This window comes from Ictidomys tridecemlineatus, chromosome 13 (genome assembly GCF_052094955.1).
Source record: "Ictidomys tridecemlineatus isolate mIctTri1 chromosome 13, mIctTri1.hap1, whole genome shotgun sequence".
Lineage (NCBI taxonomy): Eukaryota > Metazoa > Chordata > Mammalia > Rodentia > Sciuridae > Ictidomys > Ictidomys tridecemlineatus.
In genome coordinates, this window is record NC_135489.1 from 37,568,084 (window position 1) to 37,595,728 (window position 27,645).

At 34.8% G+C, this 27,645-nt stretch overlaps 1 protein-coding gene across 1 annotated transcript in view; it reads left to right on the top strand.

Annotated features, from left to right (window-relative positions):
• Positions 1 to 27,645, top strand: part of Ccdc178 (coiled-coil domain containing 178) — a 395,200-nt gene that overhangs the window by 145,679 nt on the left and 221,876 nt on the right. Inside the window, exons 15-19 of the mRNA XM_078030207.1 lie at positions 3,540 to 3,602; positions 4,631 to 4,792; positions 6,360 to 6,473; positions 9,175 to 9,320; positions 12,342 to 12,501. Coding sequence (XP_077886333.1) covers positions 3,540 to 3,602; positions 4,631 to 4,792; positions 6,360 to 6,473; positions 9,175 to 9,320; positions 12,342 to 12,501 — 645 coding nt within the window. The remainder of the gene's footprint in view (positions 1 to 3,539; positions 3,603 to 4,630; positions 4,793 to 6,359; positions 6,474 to 9,174; positions 9,321 to 12,341; positions 12,502 to 27,645) is intronic.

Here is a 27,645-nt window from a genome sequence, read left to right on the forward strand (position 1 = left end):
ATTTCTCTCAATACAGATTCATCTCTTTGTTTGCTCATGATCTGATTTGGGTCAAGCACTTTGGTTATCCAAATTAGAAATAGTAACCAATAAATGGATATTTTAAGAATCTGAAACTTTTTTTCCCCCAACAATTATTCTCCCAGTAGACTTGGCATCTGTGAATTATGCACAGTTGAATCAGTTATTTGGAACAGTTGTGACATGGCAACTTTTCTGGGCTCTCATTCCCTTTACAATGAATTGACAGTTTGAAGAACTCAGAGGCAGGGCACAAGTTAGGCCACAGGCCACATTGCTGGAGAAGGCAGCCTTCCTTTGGAAGGCTCCTACTCTAAGAATACATGTTGCTGTAATCCTAAGTCAGGGTCAGCCTCGCTGACCCTCTCACAATCACTCCCACTTCCCCAAGTGTCAAGAAAAACATCTCAGAGACCTCACTTTGCCACCCATTCTCAAGATGCTACTTACAAATGAAACTGTGTGATCATGAGGAGCGGGCCCTGAGTTTCTTATGATATAAGACAAGACAAAACAAAAACAAAAGACAAACCCAACAACAACATACTGTTGAGTTTGAAAGAGCCTGAAATTTTTAATTTAATTTCTCAATCTGGAGATCCAATGCTGTTTGTTTGTTAATCGTGAACCTATCTTTCAATAAATTATCCATTCAACAAATATGTGACACAGCACTGGATGCTGAGGAAAGGGAGGAGGGAACTTGCTCTGAAGTGCTATGGAGAGTGTACAAGCTACAACATCAGGGTCCTTGGTGCTGATAGTCAATGTGACAAACTCTGTGACCTCAGTGACCTCAAATTTCTCATCTTTGAAACCAAATTATAGTAGTTGCTACAGTTAGGATCTTGAATGTCCCCAAAAGGCCCAAGTGTTGAAGACTTTGTCCATAGCATGGAGCTATTTGGAGATGGTAGAAGCTTTAGTAGGTGGGGTCTAGTAGGAGCTCTTTGGGTCACTGTGGGTATGCCTCCAAAGAGGACTGTGGGACCCCAGTCTCTTCTTCTTTCTCTTGTGTTTCCCAGCCACGAGATGAGTGTTTTGTTTTACTGCATGATCTCACCTTTATGTACTGCCTCACCATAGGTCTAAAAGCAAGGGATCAACTGATCATTGACTGGAACCTCTGCAAACACAAGCCAAAATGAACTCTTTTCTCTTTATAAGTTGATTATCTCAGACATTTAGGTATATGTTATAACAAGGGGAAAGGTAACACTGTAGCTATATCACTAAATGAATATGATGAACAACTTACAGATGCACTAACATGCACACAGCACCATGTTAATTGAAATGTTTGCCCATCTGAACCTGTCCTCATTTTGTATGAACTCAGTGTGCACAATTTGCCATTGATACAGAGCCCTATGCAGCAGCTAGAGCTGCCTTTATATACAAAAAACTCTGGTAAAGGGCCTGGGATACAGCAACTTCTCAAAAGTGGCATCCATAATATTAATTCAGAAATGCTTTTTATGGCTACGGTAGCTCTGGGGCACTTAATCACTGAGCCACATCCCCAGCACCCCACCCCCTGTTTTCATATTTTTTAATTTAGAGACCATATCTCACCAAGTTACTTAGGGCCTTGCTAATCAGTTGAGGCTGGAGTTGAACTTGCAATTCTCCTGCCTCGGCCTCTTGGCCTCTGGGATTTCAGGCCTGTGCCACTGTGTCAATTGGTTTCTGACAAAGGTCAAATGTGAAACTGTATTTTGGAATAGAATATATTTTTCTCCAGATTATTGAAACATTTTAAAATTGTGTTCCCTTTGTATTAAGTATTAAATAAATAGGTAAACTCTGTCTCTTATTATGTTAGAAGGGACTTGTAATTTCTTTTTTTAAAATTTTAAAATTTTTATTTTTTTAATTGATTTTAATTTTTTAAAATCATGACAGCGGAATGCATTATAATTCTTATTACACATATAGAGCAAAATTTTTCATATCTTTGTATACAAACTATGTTCATGCCAATTCATGTTTTATACATGTACTTTTTTGCATTACAATTCTTATTACACATATATACCACAATTTTTCATATCTCTGTATGTAAAGTATGTTAATACCCAATTCGTGTCTTCATACTTGTACTTTGGATAATGATGTCCATTACATTCCATCACCCTACCCCCTTCCTTTCCTTCCCACCCCTCTGCCCTATCTAGAATTCATCTCTTCCTCCCATGCTCCCCCTCCCTACCCCTCTATGAGTCAGCCTCCTTTTATCAGAGAAAAACATTTGACATTTGTTTTTTTGGGATTGGCTAAATTCACTTAGCATTATCTTCTCTAACACCATCCATTTACCTGTAAATGCCATGATTTTATTCTCTTTTATGTGAGAGAAAAGGTACACTCATACATTGCTGGTGGAACTGCAAATTGGTGCAGCCAGTATGGAAAGCAGTACAGAGATTCCTTGGAAATCTGGGAATGGAACCACCATTTGACCTAGCTATCCCTCTCCTCGGACTATACCCAAAGGACTTAAAAACAGCATACTACAGGGACACAGCCACATCAATGTTTATAGCAGCCCAATTCACAATAGCTAAACTGTGGAGCCAACCTAGATGTCCTTCAGTAAATGAATGGCATATATACACAATGGGATTTTACTGTAATTTCTTTTAAATTATCAATATAAAAAATACATTATTGTATTTGTTTTGGATTTAGATATGTTCTTAGGTAAAATGTATTGAAGTTATTGATTTACTTATCACCTTGATGTTTCTTCTTTGGAATTATTGTTTTATTTAGGAAAGCATAATCTTAATGGGTGGATGTACAAAGAGGAGGAAGAATTGGAAGAAAAACCCTACATGCTTGTTTCCTTATATTTTCCATAGAATGTGATAACTTCAGTAAAGAAACATGGAAATTAGAGACATAGCTAAACCTCTCTTTTCCACTTTGCAAGTCTATATATTTTTTGAATCTGTAGGATAGTCTAAGTTCAGGCCAACTTCTCTCTAAAATAAGGCATTCCAAGATATAAGCCTATAATAGAAGGAACTTTATGAACTACTTCCCATTTGGGGTTTGTGTGATAATTTAAAGCAAGACTATAATAATTTAAGAAAGTTTGGAGAATCTGATCACATTTTGCAACCTTCACAGTTTAATTATATTCATTTTGTTTTCAAAGTCGAAGGTGCTCATTCTGAAAAGTAACATTCAAAAGAAATTTAATAGTTTTTTTAAAGGAATTTATGACGGTCTAGATTTTACTTTGATTATTCTGAGATTTATTTTTAACCTCAGAACTCTTAAGGTATAAACCGAATGAAATTCTGTAGTCTGCTTCCTGGTGTTCTCACACTTAATTCCTTTGCCTCAAATAACATCAAGGTTTTCAAATATTTTGCAATACACAAATGATAGTGAACATTTTACTCTCTATGAACAACATAAATATATCATGTATTTGCAATTATCCTTAAGAATATGTTTTAATAGTCTGTGAGTAAAACTCCCATTTTAAAAAATTTCATGACATATAGGCTAGAGAAGATTTCTTGAAAAGACGTATCCGAAATCAGATGACTACGGGGATGATACTTCAGGTAATACTCATTTGGTTTCGATATTTCATTCTTTTTTTAATTTGCATTTTACTTAGCATTTTAAATTTGCCTGTAATGAGGCATCTTGTCACTGCTTGGTTTGCAAGCTAGCAGTTTTCTCTCCTTAGCTGATGACAGTTGCCCTCTGTGTACAACTAGCAGTGTCTGATCATGCATAAAGAAACTGACCTCCCATACACATATCTCATTTTGTGGCTTAATGGGAATTTCTGCCAGTCTAGTAAAAGGGCAGTGAGATCTTATTCCTCAGTGTCTAACTCTTTAGTTTGCTTTATGATGATGTTATGTTTTCTTTACTTTTAGTGTCTCTCACATGAATTTCTTGATTTAACCCTCAAAGAAAAAGTACACTATGATATTTACATGCAAAGATTTTGAAAGAAAAGCATGATAACTAGTAAAATTTTGAAAGAAAAGCATGATAACTAGTAAAACCAAGAGACAAAGCAGTTTAGAATAGTGTTATGTGAATTGTTTTTGCCTTTGGTCCTCTTTGAAGCAAAGACACATTTTGTGATTCCTTCTGTTATTTTATACATATTTGATCAATAATCTTTTTTGAATATTTTCAAAAAAAAATTATAAGTTTTCTGTCGAAGGAACCGCTGACCTAGAGCCAATCCTTTTTTGAGTATTTTCAGACTTTTTGCCCAAGATTTCTTAACGTCTTATTTATTGATTGATTTTCTGTGGTCTTAGAAGGTGTAAATTGCCTAGTTCCTATATGTGTTGTCGGGGTATTCTCTAAAATATCGTTCCCTCATCCTCATTTAAGTGTTTGATTTTATTGTCTGTAAAACTTTTTCGCTCATTTCTTCTAACAATAGCTGTGCTCTCTTTAAATATACCATACTTGTGCCTATTGCTTTTTATGGTGTAGTCTATTATTTGATTTTCACATAACAAAAAGATGACTATCTGGCTGTGGAAATAAGTGGGTAATTCATTAATTACTATGCATACATGGAAAATTGATAACAATAAATTATTTACAATTTTGCTGGCAGAACAAAATTTATTCCATTCAAGAAAATCAGTTAATTGAGAAAAAAGAGCTTTTGAAAGAGAGAGCAGTATATGCTCTAGCACTGCAAGAAATACTGGAACCTCTGCTCACACTAGATAATGATTCTGTACAACTGAAATTGCTCCATGAAGAACAGAGTCAGGTAAGCATTTATCATTAATTCAGAAAATAATTTGCAGGACTCTTTAAGCCCCTAAATTCGGTATGTGAGTTCACATTGTTATTTGGGAAATTATGACTTCACCTAGGAACATCTTGGACACACTAAGTAACTCTTTCAGCAATGCACCACAGATGTACAGTGGAACTGTCTACCAAGACCTATTACTTAGAACCCCATACTCTATCTTACTGTGTATGTAGGAAGAACAGTTTTCAAATGGGTGAGCAGTGCCTTATCTGGTGCGTCTGCCACTGTGGAAAACTAAATTCAGAATCTTCACAGCTTTTTGATGGAATGCTAAAGTTATATTTACTTGAAAATAAAATATAAGGTTCCTGACATTCTCATGGTAAATTTTTGATGCATATACAAGTGGAGACAGCTAGGGTGAAAAATAAAGCAAACATAGATAAAATATTTTCAAAACCACAAGTTTATGGCAATAACTAATATTACCAGCCCTTCCCAAAGAAAAATTTACTAGAAAAATATGTATACATTGTATCATTAGTCTTATGGAGATGTAGAGGGTGTGGTAAGAGTTATATATTCTTGTCCTTCCCTGCAGGGAAGATATTCATTTATTTATTCGGGCCATTTTGGCACAAGATTTTTTTTTTCCTTTGCAAATGATGATGTAACTTTATGTTCTCAGTCATAAATAATTTTCAAATTGTTTTTATTTAAAAAATGTGATTTACAAAGCATTGGTATTATAAATGTTTATTTTGATCTTCAAAGCCTCCTGCCCAGGAAATAGACAAGGGGGAGTCTGCTTGTATCATAGACTAGAAAAAGCTTGGGCCTAACCAGGTTGATTCACTTGTACAAGGTCATAACACATAAGAAATAACAAGTTCTGAGTACTACATACAGCTTGTCAATGCTATCCTAGTACTGATAGAATGATTATATAACCAGTAGTAATGCCTAGTGAGACACATTATTTCAGTAATGGCCCCCCCTTAAGCATTGATGATAGAAATTTATTAATTACATCAAAAGCATCAGTGTAATTGTCTGAGTATGATAATGAATTCCTGAAAAGATTAATGAATTTGTTTCCCCTTAGTTTGTAATAGCCAGGGTTTTTACATCTTCTTGTACTTCAGTGATCATTTTTAATTTTATTGTATTTTAATAGATAATAAATTTTAAGAACAAGTCACTTGGCACAAACTCCAGGAAAGAATAAGTTTTTGCACACTTCTTAGTAATGATTGCTGTAAATTTGTGCTTTAGACCTTTAATTTTGATAAAGAATCTTAAATATCATAACGAGGTCTTGTAATTTCTATGAAATTTTATTTGTTTTTGTTACTTAACTGAAGTGGATTAGATTTTGGTTCTCTCAGTTAATACAAATAGAATATTGAGATTTGGCACATCGTATTATATTTTTGTCATTCACATGCAGTGATTCTTTTGCTCTATTTACTGAAACAAATTTTGTCATTATTAAAATAGTCACTTAGGTACTATTTGGTCTAAACTATGAAAATTGAGTTGTAAATGCTGTACAACTTAATATTGTAATGTCTTCTAGTTACTGAATGACATAGTTGTAAAGAGGGATTTTGTTAGAAAGAAGGTGGAAAAAACAAAGAAAAAATTACGAAGAAAGGGGAAGAAAACTCGTGTTGCCCTAATGGAAACTGAGGTAAGAAATGATATTTCAAAAAGTTTGAATTTACAATTTCTTTGTGTCCATGAAAACTAGTCAGTCAAGTTCAATGTTATGTGAATGTCTTGCGTTTCTCATTTTTTTGCACTAAGAGGACTCTGTGCATGTGAGCATGTGTTGTTTTTATCTTTTCCACTGGGGGACCCTGTAGGGGCATTAGCCCCTAATCAGGATACAATTCAAAGCCAAAATCAAATTGGATTAATGCCGAAGTCTATCGCTTTCTGTAATTGCCATGCATGCTTCTATTGCTTGGAACTTTAAGGAAGAAATGAAAAAGAGAAAAAGCAAAGAAAGAGGAAAGAGCAAATGGAGGATGGAGGAAGGAAAGAAAAAAGGATGTTTGTGCCCCTCCAAAATCCATATATTGAAATAATTCCTGGTGCAATGATATTAGGAGGTGAGGCCTTTGGGAGGTGATTAACTCATGAAGGCTCGACTTTGGTGAATGAGATTAATGCCTTTATAAAATAGGCCCCAGTGAACTTACCTACCCCTTTCACCACATGAAGACACAGCAAGAAGGTGCCATCTTTGAAAGAGAGTGGCCCTCGCTAGACACCACATCTGCTGGTGCTTTGTTCTTGGACTTTCCAATATCTGGGACTGTACGAAAGAAATTTATGTTGATTATGCATTACCTGTTCTAACGTATATTGTTTTAGCAGCCTGAATGTCTTAAAACAGGAAGGAAGAAGGGAAGGAAGGAAGTGAAGAAGAAAGAAGGAAGTGATAGGAAGGAGGGAAGGAAAAGGAAAGAAGAAATGGAGGAAAAGGAGTTGAAAGGGAACTAAGTAAAAGACGACATTCTTGCACTTTTATTTAATGAATGGAATCTTCTATTGTCTATTGTTTTAGTTCCAAATCTATTGATCTGATATTTTGAAACTACAAAATTTTACATTAAACATAAATATGCTTATGAACTAGTCACTAGTTTCTTTTCAGATGCAGTACTTTGAATCATTGAAGTAATATAGTTACTTTAATATTAACGTATAATATAATTTGGCTATGTAGGTTGATTTTCAAAAAAGTAAAAATATACAAAATTCTTAAATTCTAATCCAACTACTAATGTCATTTTTGTCCTTCAAAAATATCTTCACTTAGTCAACTGAAGTCACTTTTTAAAAATTCATCTTAGTGCTTGGCCTATATGCAAGGCCTCTATTTAGTTGGTTGGATGAAATAAAAATAATTCACTGTACATGGAAAAATGATACTCTATTTTCCCAGGGAAAACAGATCCATTGTGTTTTCATTGGTGAAGAAAATGTGGAGCTTAAGGTTTCTAAGTTATGTGACACCATATTGGAGCCACTGTTTATGTAAGAGATATCTCAATCAGAAGTACAGTTCAAGGCCCAAAAATAATTTTTAAAGATTTGTATTTTAATTTTCATTTCGTAAAGGACATTGTGACCTGTATTATAGTGATATCTGCATAACCCCCAAGCAGCTTTTCTCTTCCATACCTCAAGGGCATTGTAAGCATGAAATGATTCTCATGAGTTTCTTGAAGTTAGCCTTCATATCTGGTGCATGTCCGTCTGTGTGTTTCCTTTTGTTTTTTGTTTTTTTGTTTTAAAACTGAGCATCAAGAATACTTTAAAATATTGGTTAAATAAAAGTAAATCTCCATCTCCACTGGAGATAGAGTTTGAACTCAAATTTAACTGGCAGAGTCAGTATTGTTTTTCTCCAATGGAAGGAGTAGGCCGGGAAAGAGGCACCTAAATATACTGGGAGAAGAGCCATAAAAGCAGTGCAGTACTATGTGAGAGGGTAGGGTCGCTCAGGGGCTGAACTGAGGGAAGAGGGGAAGTCTGCAGAGGAGATGTTGTCTTATAATGGTGAGAACTACTAATGAATAAATGGGGGTTAAAGTCTTATCTTGCCACAATATGGTGGAGAACAGAGATGTTTATATATATAAAATACCTAAAGATTAATTAGCATTGGAAGTCTTAGAATTATTTCCTCCATCATCATCATCATCATCGTCAACTGATTTGTAAAAATAATTTTTATTAGACAGACTTTATGTTTGCAAAACAAGTGCTCATGTGCTGCGAGCCATCCATGGGCTGTGTGTGTGTGAGCTATGGGCATTTGAGCACGTGAGGGGACTGGACTGACGTTGCTGCTCTGACTGGGCTGTGCGACGTATGTGTCGTTTTCTTGAGCTCTGCCTATGATCCCACACAGCACCTAAGATGTCAGTCAAACTTCTGACCAAGACATCACCAAGCAAGACTTCACCCTCCAAAACCCGACCCCTGGTTCTCTTGTAATATTATCCCTTTGCTTTATTTGGGTGAAATGTTCCATGGAACACTTTTCCCCAATAAAAAACAAGGTTCAGGGGGTGCTTACTCTCTTACCTGCCTCTTTTGCCTCCCTTTTGGGGGCAGAGACTGAGGAGCCATCACTGTACCCCCCAAAAGGTATTTTCTGTGTTTGTGGTTTTTAGTTGCCAGCCCAATTCACAGGGAGTGAACCTGATTCAGTCGAGTGTGAGGACACTCATGAACGTTGTTACCTAAATTGATAAGAAGTTACTATTTGTTTTTAATTTTCACACAGCCAATGCAAATTGTGTCTCCTCCTAAATTGTAAAGATTTGAAAATTTAAATATTTAAATAAAACATCCCTGCTTTTTTTTTTTTTCAGGATAAACGTTCAGCAGTTTTTGAAGAGTTAGAGTCAGCTAAAGACAAAACGAATGCTTTTAATGTAAAAATAATTGATTTGAAAATAGAATTAAAAGAACAGGAACAGGAGAATTTAGATTTTGAAAAGAAAATCGAACAGTTAAAGTAAGTAAATTTGATCCAAATATTAACTGTATTTACATATTATTGATAGAAGAGATAAAATTCATATGTAAATTTTATTCTTAAATTGCTCTACATTTTCCATCGTAATTTTATGTTGAATACACATGTGATATCCATTCTTCATGACTCCCTGGATTTATTACTTTATGAATAATTAGTGATGTTTCTTCTTTTCCAAGTATATGAACTTTGTTCTTTATGATAGGCTTTTATTCTCAGTATTAAACATAATAAACATTCTTATGTAATAAATATTTTTTATCTCTTAGTATTTATGTGCCAGTCTTAATAATTTATGTTTTTTTATGTAACCATTTTTTTATTAATGTTCTGAGGTAAAAATTTAGGAATAGATACTCTGTAAAGCCTCACAATTCAGTCACACAATTCTCAAAAGCTTCTTATTCAGTCACCTCATCAGTTGGGGATAAACCCGGCCAGGGATAGTATGGCTAACTTGGAGAAGGACTATGCTCCAAGGCTCACAGGGTGTCCATGGACCCTCACCTGGAAGTCATGTATTCTTCTATTCTTTTTGGTTCTTGTTTGCTGATTTTATAAAGCACTAAGAACTGGGCTTAGAGAACTATTGGAAGTATATATGCCGGTCATATTTAGGAATGACAGTTTGATTTAAATATAGAAGGTTAATATAAACATTAGCACAATCAAATTGATTATTTGAGAGATAAAGACTCTAAAAAAAATGTAAGGCATAGCCTGAACCCATGTACTTTTATGGACTCAAGTCAATGCACCCAACAAAGATTTGCGTAGCAATAACCATAAGATTAAAAACCCTTTTTTTCATATGATTATACAGTCTTTATCTGAGAGAAGCCAAATTACATTCAGTGTATCTTGGGAAAAAACACTGAAACTTAAATTTTACTTTGAAAATTATTTATCTGCATTTTTTAACACCCATAACAATATAGTGGGATTCAAAGGCGTAAACCTAAAATTATGTAATTTACAATAAACTTAGGAGCTAATGAAAAATTTTCTTCACTCTTATTACTATTTCAGTCATAAACTATTCTTCTATACTGTGGCTACATTATAACACCTTTCATATAACAGGGGTAGTCAGGACCCAGTAAATCAAATCCCTCTCTAGTCTTGACAAGATTCTGCCTTCCCACAGGCAAAAGAGAAAAAAGATTAAGCCAATATTGGGGTATTATCTTGAAAACAGTTAATGCAGTTAATGATTAATGTCCATGATGGATAACATCCAGGAATATTTAAATCTACATTGAATGACTTGTTAATGTGCCAGGCACTTTGTTGGGCAATCTATCCCTCATTTCATCTAATTCTCAGAGCAAATTCTTAAATTATAAATTACTTCCTAATAAATACTAAGGAAACAAAGACTCAGGAAATTTAAATGACTGTCTTAGGATCACAGCGAATTGGTTGGTAGAACCAGCTCCAGCCTAGCTCCATCCTGTTCCAAAGTATGTGCTTTTTCCAACTGCGCATACCAAGTCTCCTAAACTGGGATTGCCAGGAAAATTGACTGCAGACAAGCTGTATTAGAAGTAATCTATTGCTATTTCCAATAGGTGATCATATCAAATTAATAATTATTTAGAGAACCAATATTAGGCCTTGTCACAGGCCCCAACAAGGACAAAGAAATAGCAAATGAAAAGTGCACCTTCAAGTGGCTAGAGATTGATTCAGAGACAAATCTTGCATATGTAAGACAATTAAAATGGAATGTTAACAATAATAAACAAAGCTGTCCTTGGCTCTCATTTGATTTTTATAATTGCTTTTTAGCCAGGAAGTAGAAAGATTCAAAACTAGACTCATAAGACCAGAATTTTTTCTCTTTTTATTATTATGAGAAACATGATTTATGTAGATAAACATATACATATATAATGTGTCATATAATTAATAACATACTATATTGAATATACTCTAATCTCAAAACACTTAGTGTAGAGAACAAAATACACATTTTCAGGATAGAGCAGTGTTTGTTGGAGGCATCTAGGAACATTTTATGTTTGGGGTCATATTGCCTCCTCCAGGTATGAATTTATTTTGTTCCCTGTGCTCCAAAAGGTCCATATTATTGGATACCTAAATAAGTCATCTCTTAGGAATTTGGGGAGTGGGTGATATGAATGAAGAAATGGAAGAAACAGAGCAAGGCAGATGAAAGGGAACTTTATTCCATGTAGAAGAGGCTCTTATATACTAAACGTGAGCAAAGAGTCATGTTTTCAATTTCTATAAACAGCCACAGGGAAGACAGAGTAGTCAGTGTACCGCTGCTGAATCAAGCAGAGAAAGACAGACTGGATTTGAATTCTGGTTCTGTCATTTATTTTACTACCTACTTGAAGGATATACAAGCTAATAGTGCAAGTTTAGGTTTCCTCAATTGCTCATGGTAATAATGATTATTATTTCATAGGGGTTTTGTTATATTAAATGATATATTATTAAAAGCACTTTAACATTTGAACCTTTCCAAGAATGTTAGCCTTGCTGCCTTTATAGCTAACCGTGCTAGTGATTTAATTTTCTCTATCTGTTGAAGCTTCAGCTAATGTGGGTGACATAAGACTGCTAAGCATTTGCAGCTATGCTTATTCTGTATTCATGGTTGCTGCTTAACTTCGGCAATTATTTCTTGAGCTTGTTTGTTGTTGTCAGTATTGTTCTAACCACTTTTGGATGCTTTTTTTTTTTTTTTTTTTACTAGTAGTTTTCCTTGGTAACTACTGAGTTTACCATCAATGTTATTTTGCCTCTGAGGCAGGATGTACTTGGTTGCAAGACAGAAATGGCACTTACACACACACACACACACACACACACACACACACACACAGTTTTGGAAAGAACTACAAAATTTTCCCGAGATCTTTCAGCTGTAAGATTGGGTCTTTTAAAATTTATCATAAACATTTACATGTGAACATTAAATATTGCAACATGAATTGACTTGTGGCACATGAAATTCTTTCTTCACAGGGAGAACTTTTTAGTTGTAAGATATAAAAGGGAGAATGCACAAAATATATTTGAGCATTTCATGGAGAAGAAAAAACTCTGTGAAGAGAGAATCTTTGATGAAGACAAGAAATTTACAGTGCTCTTTGAAACAAGGCAAAAGACTCTGGAAGATATTAAAGTAAGTATTATTTTTTTACTGTCTTAAGTGAAAGAAATATAGTGGCAGTCAAATTAGCAGTGAATTTGAGACACATTTTTCATGTTGAAGTAGCAAGGATGTTTAGATTTTAAAAATACATTTGTTAGCATAATAAACATTTCATTTTTCTAGGTAATGCATGAGTAATTAACATATTCATGCAGCATATTGTACTTTTCAGTACATTCAATGGGTACCCTCACCTTACTATTGCACTCATTTTATTTGCATTAATATAAAAACATAGGTTTTATTTATTCTGGAACCATTTTTATGTTTTTAATGGTGATGTGAGAATGGTTCTGTTTTGTTTCTGAATAAACATACTCTGAATATTTACCAATCACTTTTTTGATAAGTGAGACTATTTCAAACTCCTTCCCTTCAGAAAAAAATTTCCATAATATTTTAATGGCACTATATATTTACTTTTTTAAAACAGGGAAATAATATGATAAAAATGTATATTTAACATCCAAATTTTTATCCTTCAAATTTTATAAAGCTGTACATACTAAATTTTTGTACAGATTGTAACTAAGTTACATATATGTAGTTAAATAACCCCATCCAATTTGCTGTACATACTAAATTTTTGTACAGATTGTAACTAAGTTACATATATGTAGTTAAATAACCCCATCCAATTTTAATGTTTTACAATAGTTTTGTTGCAATTAATTCTAATTTATTAATACCATGGGTTTTTAAAAATATATTTAGAAATATTATTTATTTTTGAGAGACACAATGAGAAAATTTCCACAAAATATAATTAATTCTTCTTTATTAAAACCACTTTCTTCAAAACTTTTAAATATATGTGTATAATCATAATATACTTTATCAGCTATATTTGATCCTGATATTCAATTATGATTTCCTTTCACATATCCAAAGACAATACATTTTTAAAAATTTTGGAATAAATGTATGTTGAATAAACTTGCATATGAGTGAATAAACATACTGTATTTACTGCTATTGCTATGGTCCATCCTATGGTAAAATTATTAACAAAACTATAGCAGTTTTATTAATAGTGGGACTGAGTAGCATTGTTCCATTTTAAATGTGGTCATTACCTAGAAAGATTTTTTCCCTAAAAATGTGAAAATAATTGGTGCCATCTAGTGGCAATAAATGATGCCTCCTCTTGGAGGGATTCCTGGAACTCACATGTGAGGAATGAAGAGATTAGGGAAGCTAAAACTGAAAAGCACCTTCCAGAGCAAGAAGATTTGAGCTATTTACTGACTTCAGCATGTTACTCACCTCCTATTTTATCACAGCAGTAAAATTAGTTATTTGAACCCAATCACATTTTCCAATCGTACTGGTGCTGAGAACATAGTGGGACTTCAATGATAATTTATTGACTGGCATTTCAGCACTTTAGTGGAGCAATGATAACAAGGGAAATGGCAAAGCATGGTCAGCAGGCTAGCTACGGTGGGTGGAGGGCATTCTGTATAACCAGTTCCTAGATTATTGACATTTGCATTTCTTTTCCTCAAAAAGCCAGTCCTTGCCTTACTACTCCCAAGTGCCCACCCCCAGCCTCCTGGAAGCCTCATGTGACCTATCCCACTTTTTTTTCTGAGCTGGTTTTTGTCACTCATTTGTATTTGTTTGTTGTCTGGTAGTCTGCTATAATAATGTATTCTCTAAGGGGGCAGGGAATTTTCTGCCACATTCTTCTCTACAGTCTGAAAGCTCAGAACTATATATGGCATAGTAGAGACACTCAGTAAATCCACCTGTTAAATGATGGATGGATGGATGGATGGATGGATGGATGGATGGATGGATGGATGGATGCCTGTTTTGATGATTTTGCCCTCTGCACATATGACAGTAGCTGGAAACGGATATTTTGAAGGTATTTTCCATACTGCACCAACCCCATACTCTGGATACTTTACCATACACTCATGCTGTGTATAGATGTGGAGTCCTTCTTTCTGTGTCTCAGTCTCTCTCTCCTGAATAATAACATGAGAAAAATTTGTCATCCAGTCTTTTCTCTCTATTGAAATAGTTAAATTGTCTATTGATTTGTAGTATTGAAAGATTTTGTGAAAGAGCTTAATGCTTTTTATCAAATAGCCTTTACTCTATATGAAGTTGTCTCTTGTCTGTTTTTAGGCTAGATCTTTCTTATGCATTCATATTATGTGACCCAAAGTACAGAGTTCACTTTATGCGACCCAAACATGCAATGTGTAGTGAATAATATGCTTTATCGTTAATGGTGCTATTGATATATGACTGTGATTAGTTGTTGAGTATTAAATAGTGGAAAGACAGTACAATTCCTCATAGCAAACCTGATCTTATTCCTGTTTAAACAGGATTAGTTAACTTTGGAACTGTGTATGTAATGTAAAGCATTCCTGGAAAGAAAAAAGTCTGACAAAGGCATCATTACAATACTAATCTGGGGTAGCAAAATGATTGATCACGATTATGGATGATCTGTGGATATTTTTTAATAGAAGACTATAAAAGCCATTATAGATTTATTAAAGGATGTAAGAAAACACACTACTGTATTGGAAATATTAACAGCTAATAAAATAGTTTAAGAAAAAATATTCACAAAGTTGAGAGAGCATATAATTCTATGTCTGAAGTTAAATTCAATCTCTCCTCAGTGGACAATTCCTTATCATATTTCTATGGTAGTTTGCTGTTGTTGTTTGTTTATGTCATGGCATTTTTACAAAGTGCTTATTTGTAAATGCAATTGCTTAAGGTTAAAATTTCAGTATACCTTATTTGTCCTACTAGTATATCTCTAGCTACTATTGGAAAGGTCCATACAGAGCTAGAGCTTGCAGTATTTCAGTCTGTTAAGGCCCACTGCCTTCTCAATGTCAGTACCTCTCTCTGGGTGTTCTCTCTCTAGTTTTGCTCTCCTCTCTATGATTTAGGATATATAGGAGAGGGCTATAATGCAGTGTCCTGGAAGAACAATTTCTAGATTAAGTTCCAAATGAGACAATATTCCAATATTTTCTAAATTTCTTGGTTTTTGTTTTACTTCTTGTTTCTCTCTTTTAAGACGCATTTCTTCCCTTGGCCATAGCAGCCCCACACTTAGCGATCAAATCATTTCTTGACCCTTTTGCACAGAAAATCCTTAGCTTGCAGAGGCAGTGGGCACTGCCTTACTGGGCAGCCAAGTACAAAAATAGTAAAAATCGGAAACAGATTTAATCTGCGATCATTTTAAAGATGGTTACAACTTTAACTTATTTTCCTATTGTCCACTCATCATTTCTTCATTGTCATACAACTGCTCTGTGAGTACTTCTGTGTTCGAGACATTCAGCATTGGACAAAAATCCTAGCTTCACTTTGAAAAATTCATCACCAGGAAGATGGAAGTTGTGAAACCAGACTTAAAAATAGTAACAACACTCAAATAACAAACAATGGTGCCCCTTGTCCCCTGCCCGGAAATGTAAGGAGTTATTAAAACACATTACACCTTCTGGGGTCTCAATAGTGGGAAATGAATGTGTAATAAACCTGGAAACTGAAGAACTCACCAGTAAATTTTCCAGGCAAGAATAATCTTCCTACCACCAAAATGATTTTAATGACACACGAAAATTTTTAAAAATTAGGCACATGGTTTACATTATGTATATTTCTCATGTGACTAAGCAACAATTAGTCACACACAATAATATGAATTATTAGCCTCATGACATTGCTTTTTCAAAATGCCTTATTGAAATCTATGACTCTTGGAGGAATGAATGTTTTCAGTGAGGAGTGGTGGCCGGAGTGTTGACTTTGTATCAGAGGGCACTTCACGATTTTGTTCAGACCTAGGACTGCAGTGATTTTAAGTACTTAGAAATCAGGACAGAGTAGCACCAGGAGAGAGAAGAAGATGGGAGCACAGAATTGGGTGATTCCCAAATATGAATTTAATATATTTTGAATGTTTACTTTGAGTGCAATCCATTAAATGAGGAGGAAGTTTCTAGTTTTGCATCTCTCTGAAACACCATGTCCCCTGTTGCTGCTATGCCCCAGAATTACTTCTGATAAAATATTAAGGCACTATTTACATAAAATTTGATTTTTTTTAGCACTGGCAATCCATTACCACTTACAGTTTTTTTAAAAACTAGCTAGGGGCATCTATTATAATAGTTGACTGTAGTCCATTTCAGTTTTTCTATATATTAGTATTTTTTTTATGTAGTTGTGATAATACTCCATGAACACAGTTCAGATATTTATGATCTTTTTTTTTTTTCAGGTAACCTCCCTTTCCCAGTTTTGCAATGCCTTTCCCCACTTACCAATTAAAATAATTATATATAGATTTTCCAAACACCAAATTGCATTCTTAAAAACACCTTAATTGATCAGGGTTTATTGAAATTTTAAGACATTACTGGCTTCAATTTGTAATAATTTGATTTAGAATATCTGTTCATCTGCAGTTCTTCTATTTTGTAATTTGTCAAAGAGATTGGTTTCATAGACTTGCTTCAGTTTTTAAAATAAAAGTGGAACCCCCCTCTCCCCCGATCTATGTTAAATAGCATTGGGTATTTCAGTTCCTTAAAGGTTAGAGAAATTCTCCCATGATGCTATTGAGATATGTGAAGGGGATGAGATTTTACCCTACTTACAAGCAAAGGGTAAGCTTGTCGCAGTCTCAAAGATACTGGTAGAGGACAGGGAACTCAGGCTGAGAGAAGGAGGACTTCTACTCACTACACACCAGGTCTTGTGATCTTAGGTTCTCATAGGATCCCCTGGGTTTCAAGTCTAGGGGTTGTGCTGTGAAAACGGTCTGCATGCATGATACTTGTGTAGATTTCTGTTGTCACAGTTAACAAACTCTGAATGTAGGAATCTCTAATACTACAAGAGGGCTTCTAGCAAACTTGTTCAACCTTTGCCTCAAAAGAAGACATTGTATTTGCCATATCATCATCCTTGAAAAGGTAGTTCCAGGTAAAATCTATTACAAGAACCGTATAAACCTAATGGTGAATTTTGTTTTCCAACTAAAAAGATGAGCTTGCCCCTTTTCTAAATAAAATAAAAACTTTATATCAGTATATTCAATTTCTTCTTTTTTTTTTGCTTTTATGTGTGATTAATGTTTTCCAATTATCTTGAGTCAATATTGGAAAGTTATATTTTTCTAGAAAAGATCATTTGAATAGGTTTGCAAATTTATTACCATAAATTATTGTAAAATATAATTTATCTCTTCTACTTTGGTGGTGATGCTTCTTGTACATTAGCCTTTCTCATTCCTTTTTTGTTTGATTTTTGTTTTGTTTCTTGTCATTTTGTAAAAATTTCACTTGATTAGCTTGATAAATTTTTGCATTTTGGTTCTTTCCTATACATTCCAAACTCTGCTTTTGTTATACAGGTTAATTATTTTCTCTAATTAATTACACCTTTGTGATTATTTCTTTTGATTGGTTTTATAATTTTATTTATTTATTTATTTATTTATTTTCTTCTTTTTCTTTTTTTAGCCTGTTGAATTTTCTGCTTTGAATCATTCTTTCTTATTTAACGGTTATAAAACCCCATTTAAATGATAAATTATATTCTGCATATAATTTTTGAACTTTCAATATATGGTACACTCATTTAATGTTTTTACTTCTTTGAGGACACAGTCACAACTTAAGGAGTTTAGTGGTTTTGAGCCTTTTTGAGGGAAAAAAAGCAATTAAATGGATAGCTAAATAAAATCATTATTTAGAAGACTTTTTCTTCTCTACCAGGTTGGGAGCAGAGAGTAGTGAGTGTTACTTACATTTATGTTAAATGATTTTTACTTAATTTGCATCTGGTAATCAAATATAATTTCTGCAATTTTTTGTCCATAGGTAACTTTTGAGAAAATGAATTAATGAGATCATTAATTCAACTTATTTAATTATAATTTTCATATCATGAAAGTAGTGCACTTGATTTGTATTAGTCTACTAGTGGTAGATTGAACTTCCTATTTGAATTTTTTCTGCAAATTTTACTTTATTTCTTTGTAAGTCCTGTTATTCTCTCTATTTTATATATATATATAAAATTGTGTGTGTGTGCACACACACACACACACACATACACACACTCTTTAAAAACTTGCTTCAGTTTTTAAAATAGAACTGGAACCCCCTCCCCCCATCTATGTTAAATATATGTGTGTGTGTGTGTGTGTGTATGTATATATATATATATATATATATATATATATATATATATATAGGCTCACAATTATTAAATGAGCATTTGAATTGTAATACTTTCATAAAATGATTATTTTCTCCTCTGTACTATTTTAAACTTAATATTATTAACTTCTGCTTTTCTGCATGTGATACTAATTTAATTTTGTATTTTAATAATAACAATTCTGGTTTAACTTTTTAAATATGTCTCTTTAACCCATAAAAGATAATTTAATTAATTTTCATGATTGTTTCATGAACCCTGTTTTTATTATCTTGCTTAATTCTCTCTGTGTTGATATCACTTTCTGTGTTGTCTTTTTTTGTTATATTGACTATTGAGGTTTGATTTTTATAACTGATAATAATAGGAAATAGAAACATTCTAGTTTAAATGATATTGTTTCAAGTGATTAAATGGAATATTAAATTTATTTTTTATTAATTAATTGTTGGAGTGATAAATCAAAAACTTTTATCTTACTCCAGCTCTATGGACAATTGACCAATTTTACTTCTCTTCTCTCTACTGCCTTGTTTCCTTGCTATGGTTAATTGTGCCAAAAATTATTGCATTCCTATCATGAACATGCTGCTGTTGTTTCTGTCACATAAATTGCTACTTCCAGAAGTGTTTAGCCTCTTGTATTTAATTTTGTGCCATTTGGCCAAGAATTGTTTATACTATATTCTACATGTGTAATGGGTTTTCTTACTTGTTAACAATTCCTTAACACTATCACAGTGCCTACTTCAGACATCTTTATATTGATATATTTCTTAGTTGATTATTTTACATATTTTAATATTTTTCCCATTAAGCAATTGAGTTGTTCTCTTTTCCCAAGTTGCCTTACCTTACAACAAAAAAATGGAGGTGCATAGATTTCTTCATATTTTAGTTTTAGTCCTTATCTGTAAGTGAGGGTAATTGTAAGACCTGCCTTCTAAGGTTGTTGTGAGAATTAAATGTGTTAACAGTGGCACTTAGAACAGTTTTCTACAGAAAATGTGTATATATTATATCATTAGTTTTATTATTTTTATTGTTATTTCTCCTCCAAAAAGAAAAAACTGTACAGATTTCTCTGATTTGTTTATTTAGTTTGGTGGAAAAGAAATCTGAAGTTGTATTATTTTATGGCCCTTAGAGATGACATTTCATTCCTGAATATTTATTTTAGTTTTCATCCATTTGTAATATTCTAAAATGTTGCCTTTATGTACCTTAAATTAACCATTTTTCATTGTTTTTGCTCAAATCAATATGACATTCAATCTTTGAACTCATAATTTTTAAGTTCAAGGTTGGGAAAATTTGCTTCTGTTTATGTCTTTCATAATTATTTTTATTACATTTATTTTGATTTTTAAAATTTTATAACATTATTCCTGGGTTACATTTGGTTTCCCTTTGTCATACTAAGAGAGTTTTCAATTTTATCCTCCACATTAGTGTCAAGCAACTCTCTAAAGACACTGGGATTTTGAGGTTATTTAAGCAGTTAGCTTCCCCTGACTAATGTATAAATTTCTTTGAGAGGGCTACATGTGAGCAGACTCTTGTGGGGGAGGGGAAGAGGGAGAGAGAGAGAGAAAAAAAGAAAGAGAGAGATTGATTCCACTGGTGAGATACAAATATATGCTCCAAAGCCATGCTCCCAATGCCCTACCTCGTCCAACCACACCCCATCACTTTAATTATCATTCAGTTAATCCCTATCAGGATTAATTCACTGATTGGGTTAAGATTCTCACAATGCAGTCATTTCTCCCCTGAACCTTTTGGCATTGTCTCACATGTGAGCTTTTGGGGAACAGAACTTCTAAACCATAACATGGAGTTATTTTACACAGATATCTTAGAGAAGAACATTTCTAGAGACAAAACCCTTAAGGTGGTAGCATCCTTATTCTTTCAAGGGAAAGAAGACAGGAAGTTTGAAACAAATGCAGCATAGGGAGAGTAGCCAGTAAGGCCAGAAAGACAATGTGGACCATTTTTTAAGAATTTGACATTACATTTACTCTGAATGAAGCAGGGACATATTCCAGAGTTTGAGCACAGAGGACTAATAAGTCTGACATATTTTAAGAGAATCACTGAGGCTGCTAGTTTAGAGAATTAGGTTGGATATAGGAAGACCATTTAGGGAGATAAAAATGTCTTCATGTGGGCTGAGGTTGTAGCTCAGTGGTAGAGATAAAAATGTCTTCAGGTGGGCTAAGGTTGTAGCTCAGTGGTAGAGTGCTCACCTAGCATGTGTGAGGCACTGGGTTGGATCCTCAGCACCACATAAAAATAAATAAATAAATAAAGGGCATTATTTAAAAAAATGCCTAGGAAATTAATAATAATGAAAATAATAATCCTGATAACCAAATCAATATATTACTAACAATATTTATTATTAGAAAGTTCTTAAAAAGCTAAGGACATTATTGCATTGCTTGCCATATATTTCATATATAAAAAAGCAATACAGAATATTCAAGAAATTATGAAAATTTATTTAACAGAAGAAATATGCATATTCAGTTACTAAACACTTCTGATAATCTCAAGACCTGAATTAATACAACAATGGGATACTTTAATATTGGGTAAGAGAAAACTATGTTAATACCCAGAGTTAACATAGCTGCATTGGGAATGTAAATTTGTAGATTCCTTCCAGATGGAAATTTTGCAATATGTACTCAAAACCTTGTAAAAGAACATATGCTATGATCTACCATTCAACATTATGAATATGTCTTATGAAAATGATTAGAAAATTACACAAAAGTGGTTATTTAGGAATTTCATTGCAAGTGCTCTTTTATTAGTAACAAATACACAATGAGAGATAAGTCTGAGAATATAGGATCACAGTATATCATAAAACTCCAGTTAAAAGGGTCATACTTAATTTGTAAGATAGTAGGAGACCTGAAGAATTTTCCATGAAAGAGTGTAATATGCTCAGAGGCAGGCTATAGCAAGATCAATTAGATAGCATTGTATAAGATGAATAGAAATCAACAGAAAGCACAGTTTCACATATAAGTTACAAAATAGTGTGGTGGGAATCAAATAGAAGTGATGAGACACTGAGAGGACAAGAACAAGATTGAAGACTTGACAAAGACTGATGTCAAATAGGATGTGATATGTGAAGAATAGAATAATATATAGGAGTTGGTATATTTCTGTTTTATTGGCAAACAATATATGGCTTTTACACTGAAAAGAATTTTTATGACAAGATTTTCTGAGAAAATGGCCTGTTTTGGACATCCTAGAGAATATGTAAGTGGAAATACATACCCAGTAATTCACCAGGTGAAGTTAGAGTTTAGGAGAAAGAATGGAGTATGAGCTCTGCATCAGCCACTCTGTTGATATTGAAGCCAAAGGAACACTTTAAAGCCTTGAAGAACAATATCTAGAGAATATCTGGAGACTGAACCTTGGGAAGATAGTTGTTCATTGTTGTCTCTCCACTGTGCTACAATGTATTCACATTGATGAGACCTCAGGCTGGAACTTCCCACTTTCTTTTTTATCAACTGGCTCTAAGTCAGGTTCTGCCAGTAGGGGGCGCTAGAGTGAGACCAAAAGATCACAGGAGAAGAAGTATCTTCCTTCCTGGATGCTGCCTGTGGGCTTCCTCACAGCCTGCTGTCTCTTTTTGGCTCCTGTTAGCTTCATCTTATGAAGCAGCAGTGCCTTCCCATAACCACAGTAGAATACAACTTTAACTTTTGCAACACCTGGAGAACTATTTTTTTTTTTTCCTGCCCTGCTTAGAGATGGCAGAAACAGCCAGCTGGAGCACTCTCAGAAGTCAATTTCTCAGCCTCCCAGAGCCTGTTCTTCCAGCCCAGCAACATGAGATTAATTGAGAGGTGGGAGTCCAGCTCCACACATTGCCAAAGCATTGAGTCACATTCTTGATTTAACTGTTAGGAGAGCATCCATGACAGAAAGAGTGGTATCTGACCACTGGTGAAGGCAGAGGATCAAATATAAAGATGAAAGAAGTAAAAGCATGGAAAGAATCAGAGAAGGCAGCTCTAGAATATTCTTAAAGAATTTGAGTAATAGAAGGAATTTATGTATATTCATTTATTTGTTTGCATACTGTAAATCTCTGATTTATTTTCCAGTAAAAGCAAAAGGGACAATATTGAAGTAAAGATTCTATTATATTCATGAGACACACCTTTGCTTTAGTGTTTGGTTCCCATTCCAATTGATGAAGCTTTTGAGGGAGAGCAAAATGCCTCACTCTTGTAAATCCTTCCAGGGTGCATCACGATGTCTAGGATATAAGTCCTCAACGTTGGCTAAATTAAAGAAGTCCAAAGAAAGTGATGCAACTCCTAAAATGAAAGTTTAGAATTTATATTTCAGTTTACTTTGGCAGCAACAGAAGATATTTTCCCCCAGCTGTTCATCCATCCATTCATTCATCCATCCATCCATCCATCCATCCATCCATCCATTTGTTCATTTTGAGGTCACGTGTCAAATGTCAGAATACACTCAAGATTCCGAGAGTATCAAATTAAAGGCAATGGCTTCTCTCAGCCTCCCTGAGCAACACTGGAAGGGAGAGGTATAAGTAAATTAAAACATTGTAATAAATACTTTTTTTTTACCTATACACATAATTCTTTGGAACTTGGGAGAAAAGGCTTGAAGGTAATCTCAGAAGTCTTGCTAGGAATATGACGACAGAAACCAAGCCTTGGAACACTGAAACAAGTAGCCAAGAAAAGAACACTTCACATAGTGAAAACATTAAGAGGAAATACGTTCAGGTGTCAAAAGTTAGTGTGTATTTAGGGAATGTCAGGTAGTTTATTAATGTTTATTAATGTTTGCAGAGGAAGAAAGGTCATATATATAGACAGAAGCCACATCTCAAAGACTCTAAGTGTCATACTTAGGAGTTTGTGTGAGTCAGATTAGGAATACTTGATCAGAAGGGTAAAAAAGCTACCAAAGAAGCTGAGAATTCCACTGAAGTTAGCAGATATTTTCTCTGGTTTGTTGTTGACACTAGCAGACTGCAGGTAGACGGAGACTTGCATCCTGTCAGCCCTTACATTTGAAAAGAGGGCCCCAAGAAGGCTGGAAATTGGGCTCCAAATTCTCTTCCATCAAAGAAATATGTTCCTTTATGCCAGTGAGGTGAGGTAAATGTTTTTATTATTCCATAAAAATATAGTTGACCACCATTGATTATAAGTTGGAGAAGAATGAGTGATATTGGATTAGATGTGCTAGCAAAAAAAAAAAAATTGCAGTGAAATGAAGAGTTTCTGGTGAAATGAAAAGATTTTTTTATTTGTTTTTAAATTTTTGATAACATAGACAGAACTTGACTCTTTGAGTTTTGATGGTAAGAGGAATTGTCCATGTATATGGGTCTGTCACTCTGTGTCTGTGTATATATATGTACACACACACGCACACACACACACACACACACACACACCTCAGGTTTTTAACTTAACAACAGATAGTTAATGGTGTCAGCATCTAAAACGTAGAGATTGCCAATTGAGAAACAGATTTGCAACTGAATTTTATCAAATTTGACATTCCCATGGAGGATTTGTTTAGAACTCAGTACCAATGGAATGTAAGGATCTAGAACTCAAAGAATAAGGACTTGAATGGAGATATGGTTGTGGAAATTGTATGCATGGGCAGTGCATCTGAGGCTTCAGGAAATCTTAGTAATACAGGGAAGATTGAGAAGACATATTAGGACATAGGCCTTGCTGGGTGAGCGTGAGATGGAAAAGGGAGTAAGTTTAGAGGAAGCAAAAGACTGAGAGACTTTTGTCAGGAAGTGAGGTACAGGAGTTGAAATCTTCCAAGGTGGGGTATCATTCTGGGTGATGATAGTCAGAAGGGTGACCAAGTGTGAATATTAGTGGAACATGGAATTTAAGTTAACTTGATTTATCTGAGTCCATAAACTCTAAGATTAAAAGGTTGGAGAGGTCATCCAGATTGATACAGAAGTAAAGCAGAATGATGGGGATCAAGGATAGACATTAAGAGGGAAAATGGACAGGAATCCATTAATTGATAATTTAATAGGGTGAGTGAAGGTGTGGTATTCTTTAATCAATATAAAATTCAAGCCAAATGTTTTTATATAAGCCTGCAGGAGTGATGGTTTGGAGGCAATAGTGGAGAGCTAGGGTTATGCTAGGATCACCTTCTAGCATATGGGGCCTTGAAAAACTAATTTTCTCTAATTCTAGCTCAGATTTACTTAATGAGAACAGTTGTATCCAGTATCCTGTAATGAGGATCAAGTACTATCTAAGCTTGTTTCCCAAGGAATGGAACTTTAAAAGTTCATATTGGAAAGGTTTATACTAGGATAACTGTTCAGTTTAATTAATAAGTATATATTGATTTCCTACTACATAACATACACTACTCACTATATTGAGAATTTTGGAACAAAGCACAGCTATTAACCTTGGGAAGCATATCAACCTCACAGAAAAAAAATTCTAAATATCTTTTTAAATATGTTTTGCTAACCAGAGACAATCAAAGGAAGAGGAAGAGTGTTAAAATACAACTTTTAGGGGCTGGGGATATAGTTCAGTGGTAGAGCACTTGCTTCGAATGTGAGAGGTTGTGGGTTCCAGAACCACATACACATACACACACAAAAAAAAAAAAAAGAAAAAAAAGAAAAAGAAAAAGAAAAAAACACTTAAAATATTGTCACAGTTATAGTTTAGATGTGCTATCCCCCAAAAGTTCATGTGTGAGACAATGCAAGAAGGTTCATAGGGGAAATTATTGGGTTGTGAGAGTCTTAAATCAGTGAATTAATCCCCTAATAGGGAGTAACTGAGTGGTAACTGAAGGCAGGTGGGGTGTGGCTGGAGAAAGTGATTCATTGGGGGCGTGGCTATGAGGTGTATATTTGTATCTGGAACATGCAGTCTCTCTCTCCTTCTCTCTCTCTCTCTCTCTCTCTCTCTCTCTCTCTCTCTCTCTCTCTCTCTCTCTCTCTCTCTCTCTCTCTCCTTCTCCTTCTCTCTCTCTCTCCTTCTCCTTCTCTCTCTCTCCTTCTCCTTCTCTCTCTCTCTCTCTCTCTCTCTCTCTCTCTCCCCCCCACCCCCTCCCTCCCCCTCTCTCTCTCCCCCTCCCTCCCTCCCTCTCTCTCCCCCTCTCCTCCCCTCCCCTCTCCCCTCCCCCCTCTCTCTCCCCTCTCTCTCCCCTCTCTCTCCCCTCTCTTCTCTCTTTTCCCTCTCTCCCCTTCTCCTCCCTCTCTTTCTCCTCCCTCTCTCTCTCCTCCCTCTCTCTCTCCTCCCTCTCTCTCCTCCCTCTCTCTCTCCTCCCTCTCTCTCCTCCCTCTCTCTCCTCCCTCTCTCTCTCCCTCTCTCTCTCCCTCTCTCTCTCTCCTCCCTCCCCCCCCTCTTTCTCCTCCCTCGCCCCCCCCCCCCTCTCTTCCTGACCATCCTGTGAGCTGCTTCCCTCTGCCACACTCCTCTGCCATGATGTTCTGCCTCACTTTGAGCCCAGAGGAATGGAGCTGGCCTTCTTTGGACTAAAACCTCTGAAACTGTGAGCCCTCTAGTAAATTTCTCCTCCCCTATGATTGTGCTGGTTGGTTCCTTTAGTCACAGCAGTGAAAAAGCTGACTAAAACAGCCACCCTTTTGTATTACCAAAAAACAGTTTTTAAAGAAGCAAGTTAGTAGAGCCTCCAAGATGGTGTTGCATTACCTGTACCATTAATAAAGGTATCTTCAAAAACCACATTATATTATAATTATAATTTAAATATATAATATATGTGTGGTCTTATACCTCAATGCCTATGCTATAATCAATAATTTTAAAAAATTCGACACTTAAAAATTAGCTAGGCAGTGCTAAAGAGCATAACACATGGTTTTCTGATCTTGGTTGTTTATGTAATTAAAAGGACCTTCCTTTAAATGGTATGAATTTTACTTGAGTTGTTACCTTCAGGAAGGTCACTACTGCTTGCTTTCAGAAAAAATTGAGTTTAATGTGGCAGAAATGAGAGATCTATAGGGTTATGAGGTTCATAAGCACAGATCTTAACCTAAAGTGTTCCACCAAAGGCAGGGGATTATTTTCAGCCACCAAGAGTTCCTGCTTCTTTTTCTTTAAGTTTTTTGGGAGAGACAAGAGAAACAGATTAAGGGTGATATGTCGGGGCGGGGGCGGGGGGGGGGCAGCAAGCTCCCATTTTGTCTTTAGTGAGTTTGCAGTCACTTTCCATAGATGTAACAGCACCACATGTTCCTTTTAGACTCAGGATTTTTGAATCTGGCCCTGATGCTCTGACAGATATCACAAAAGTGACTTGCTCAGTGTCCTGTGGGGCATATTGTTCACATTACCCAAATAGCCCTCCCACTGTCTGATTTATTTGCTTACAGAGAACATGTATACCTGACCTCCTGAGGGAGCTGCATATCTCAAATTTGGGTGCCATGATAATAATAACAGTTTGAGAGAAAATGAAATAGGCTATAAAGAGAAAGGAAATGGAATATATAAACTATTGTACAGTGTCATGTTCATTTTCAGTACTATATAAAATAATGAAAATGTTTTTCGATAACCTTTGTTGATTTTTATAATATGAAACACACTTTATAGAAAGACAATGAATTTACTAAGCAAAAAAAAAATTAGCAAAAAGTATTTTTAGCTTTTGACTCAAATTTCTGCATTATTGCCCCTAGGTTGAGATTAGAGTTGAATTCTGCATTAGAACAGCTTTAAGATAGAAGATCCTTTTTTTTTTTTTTTCTTTCCACCTTCGGCAACCCTTTCGTTGCTATTTCAGGGTTCAAGTGAAAGGATTATCTTCTTGTAAAGCAACCCA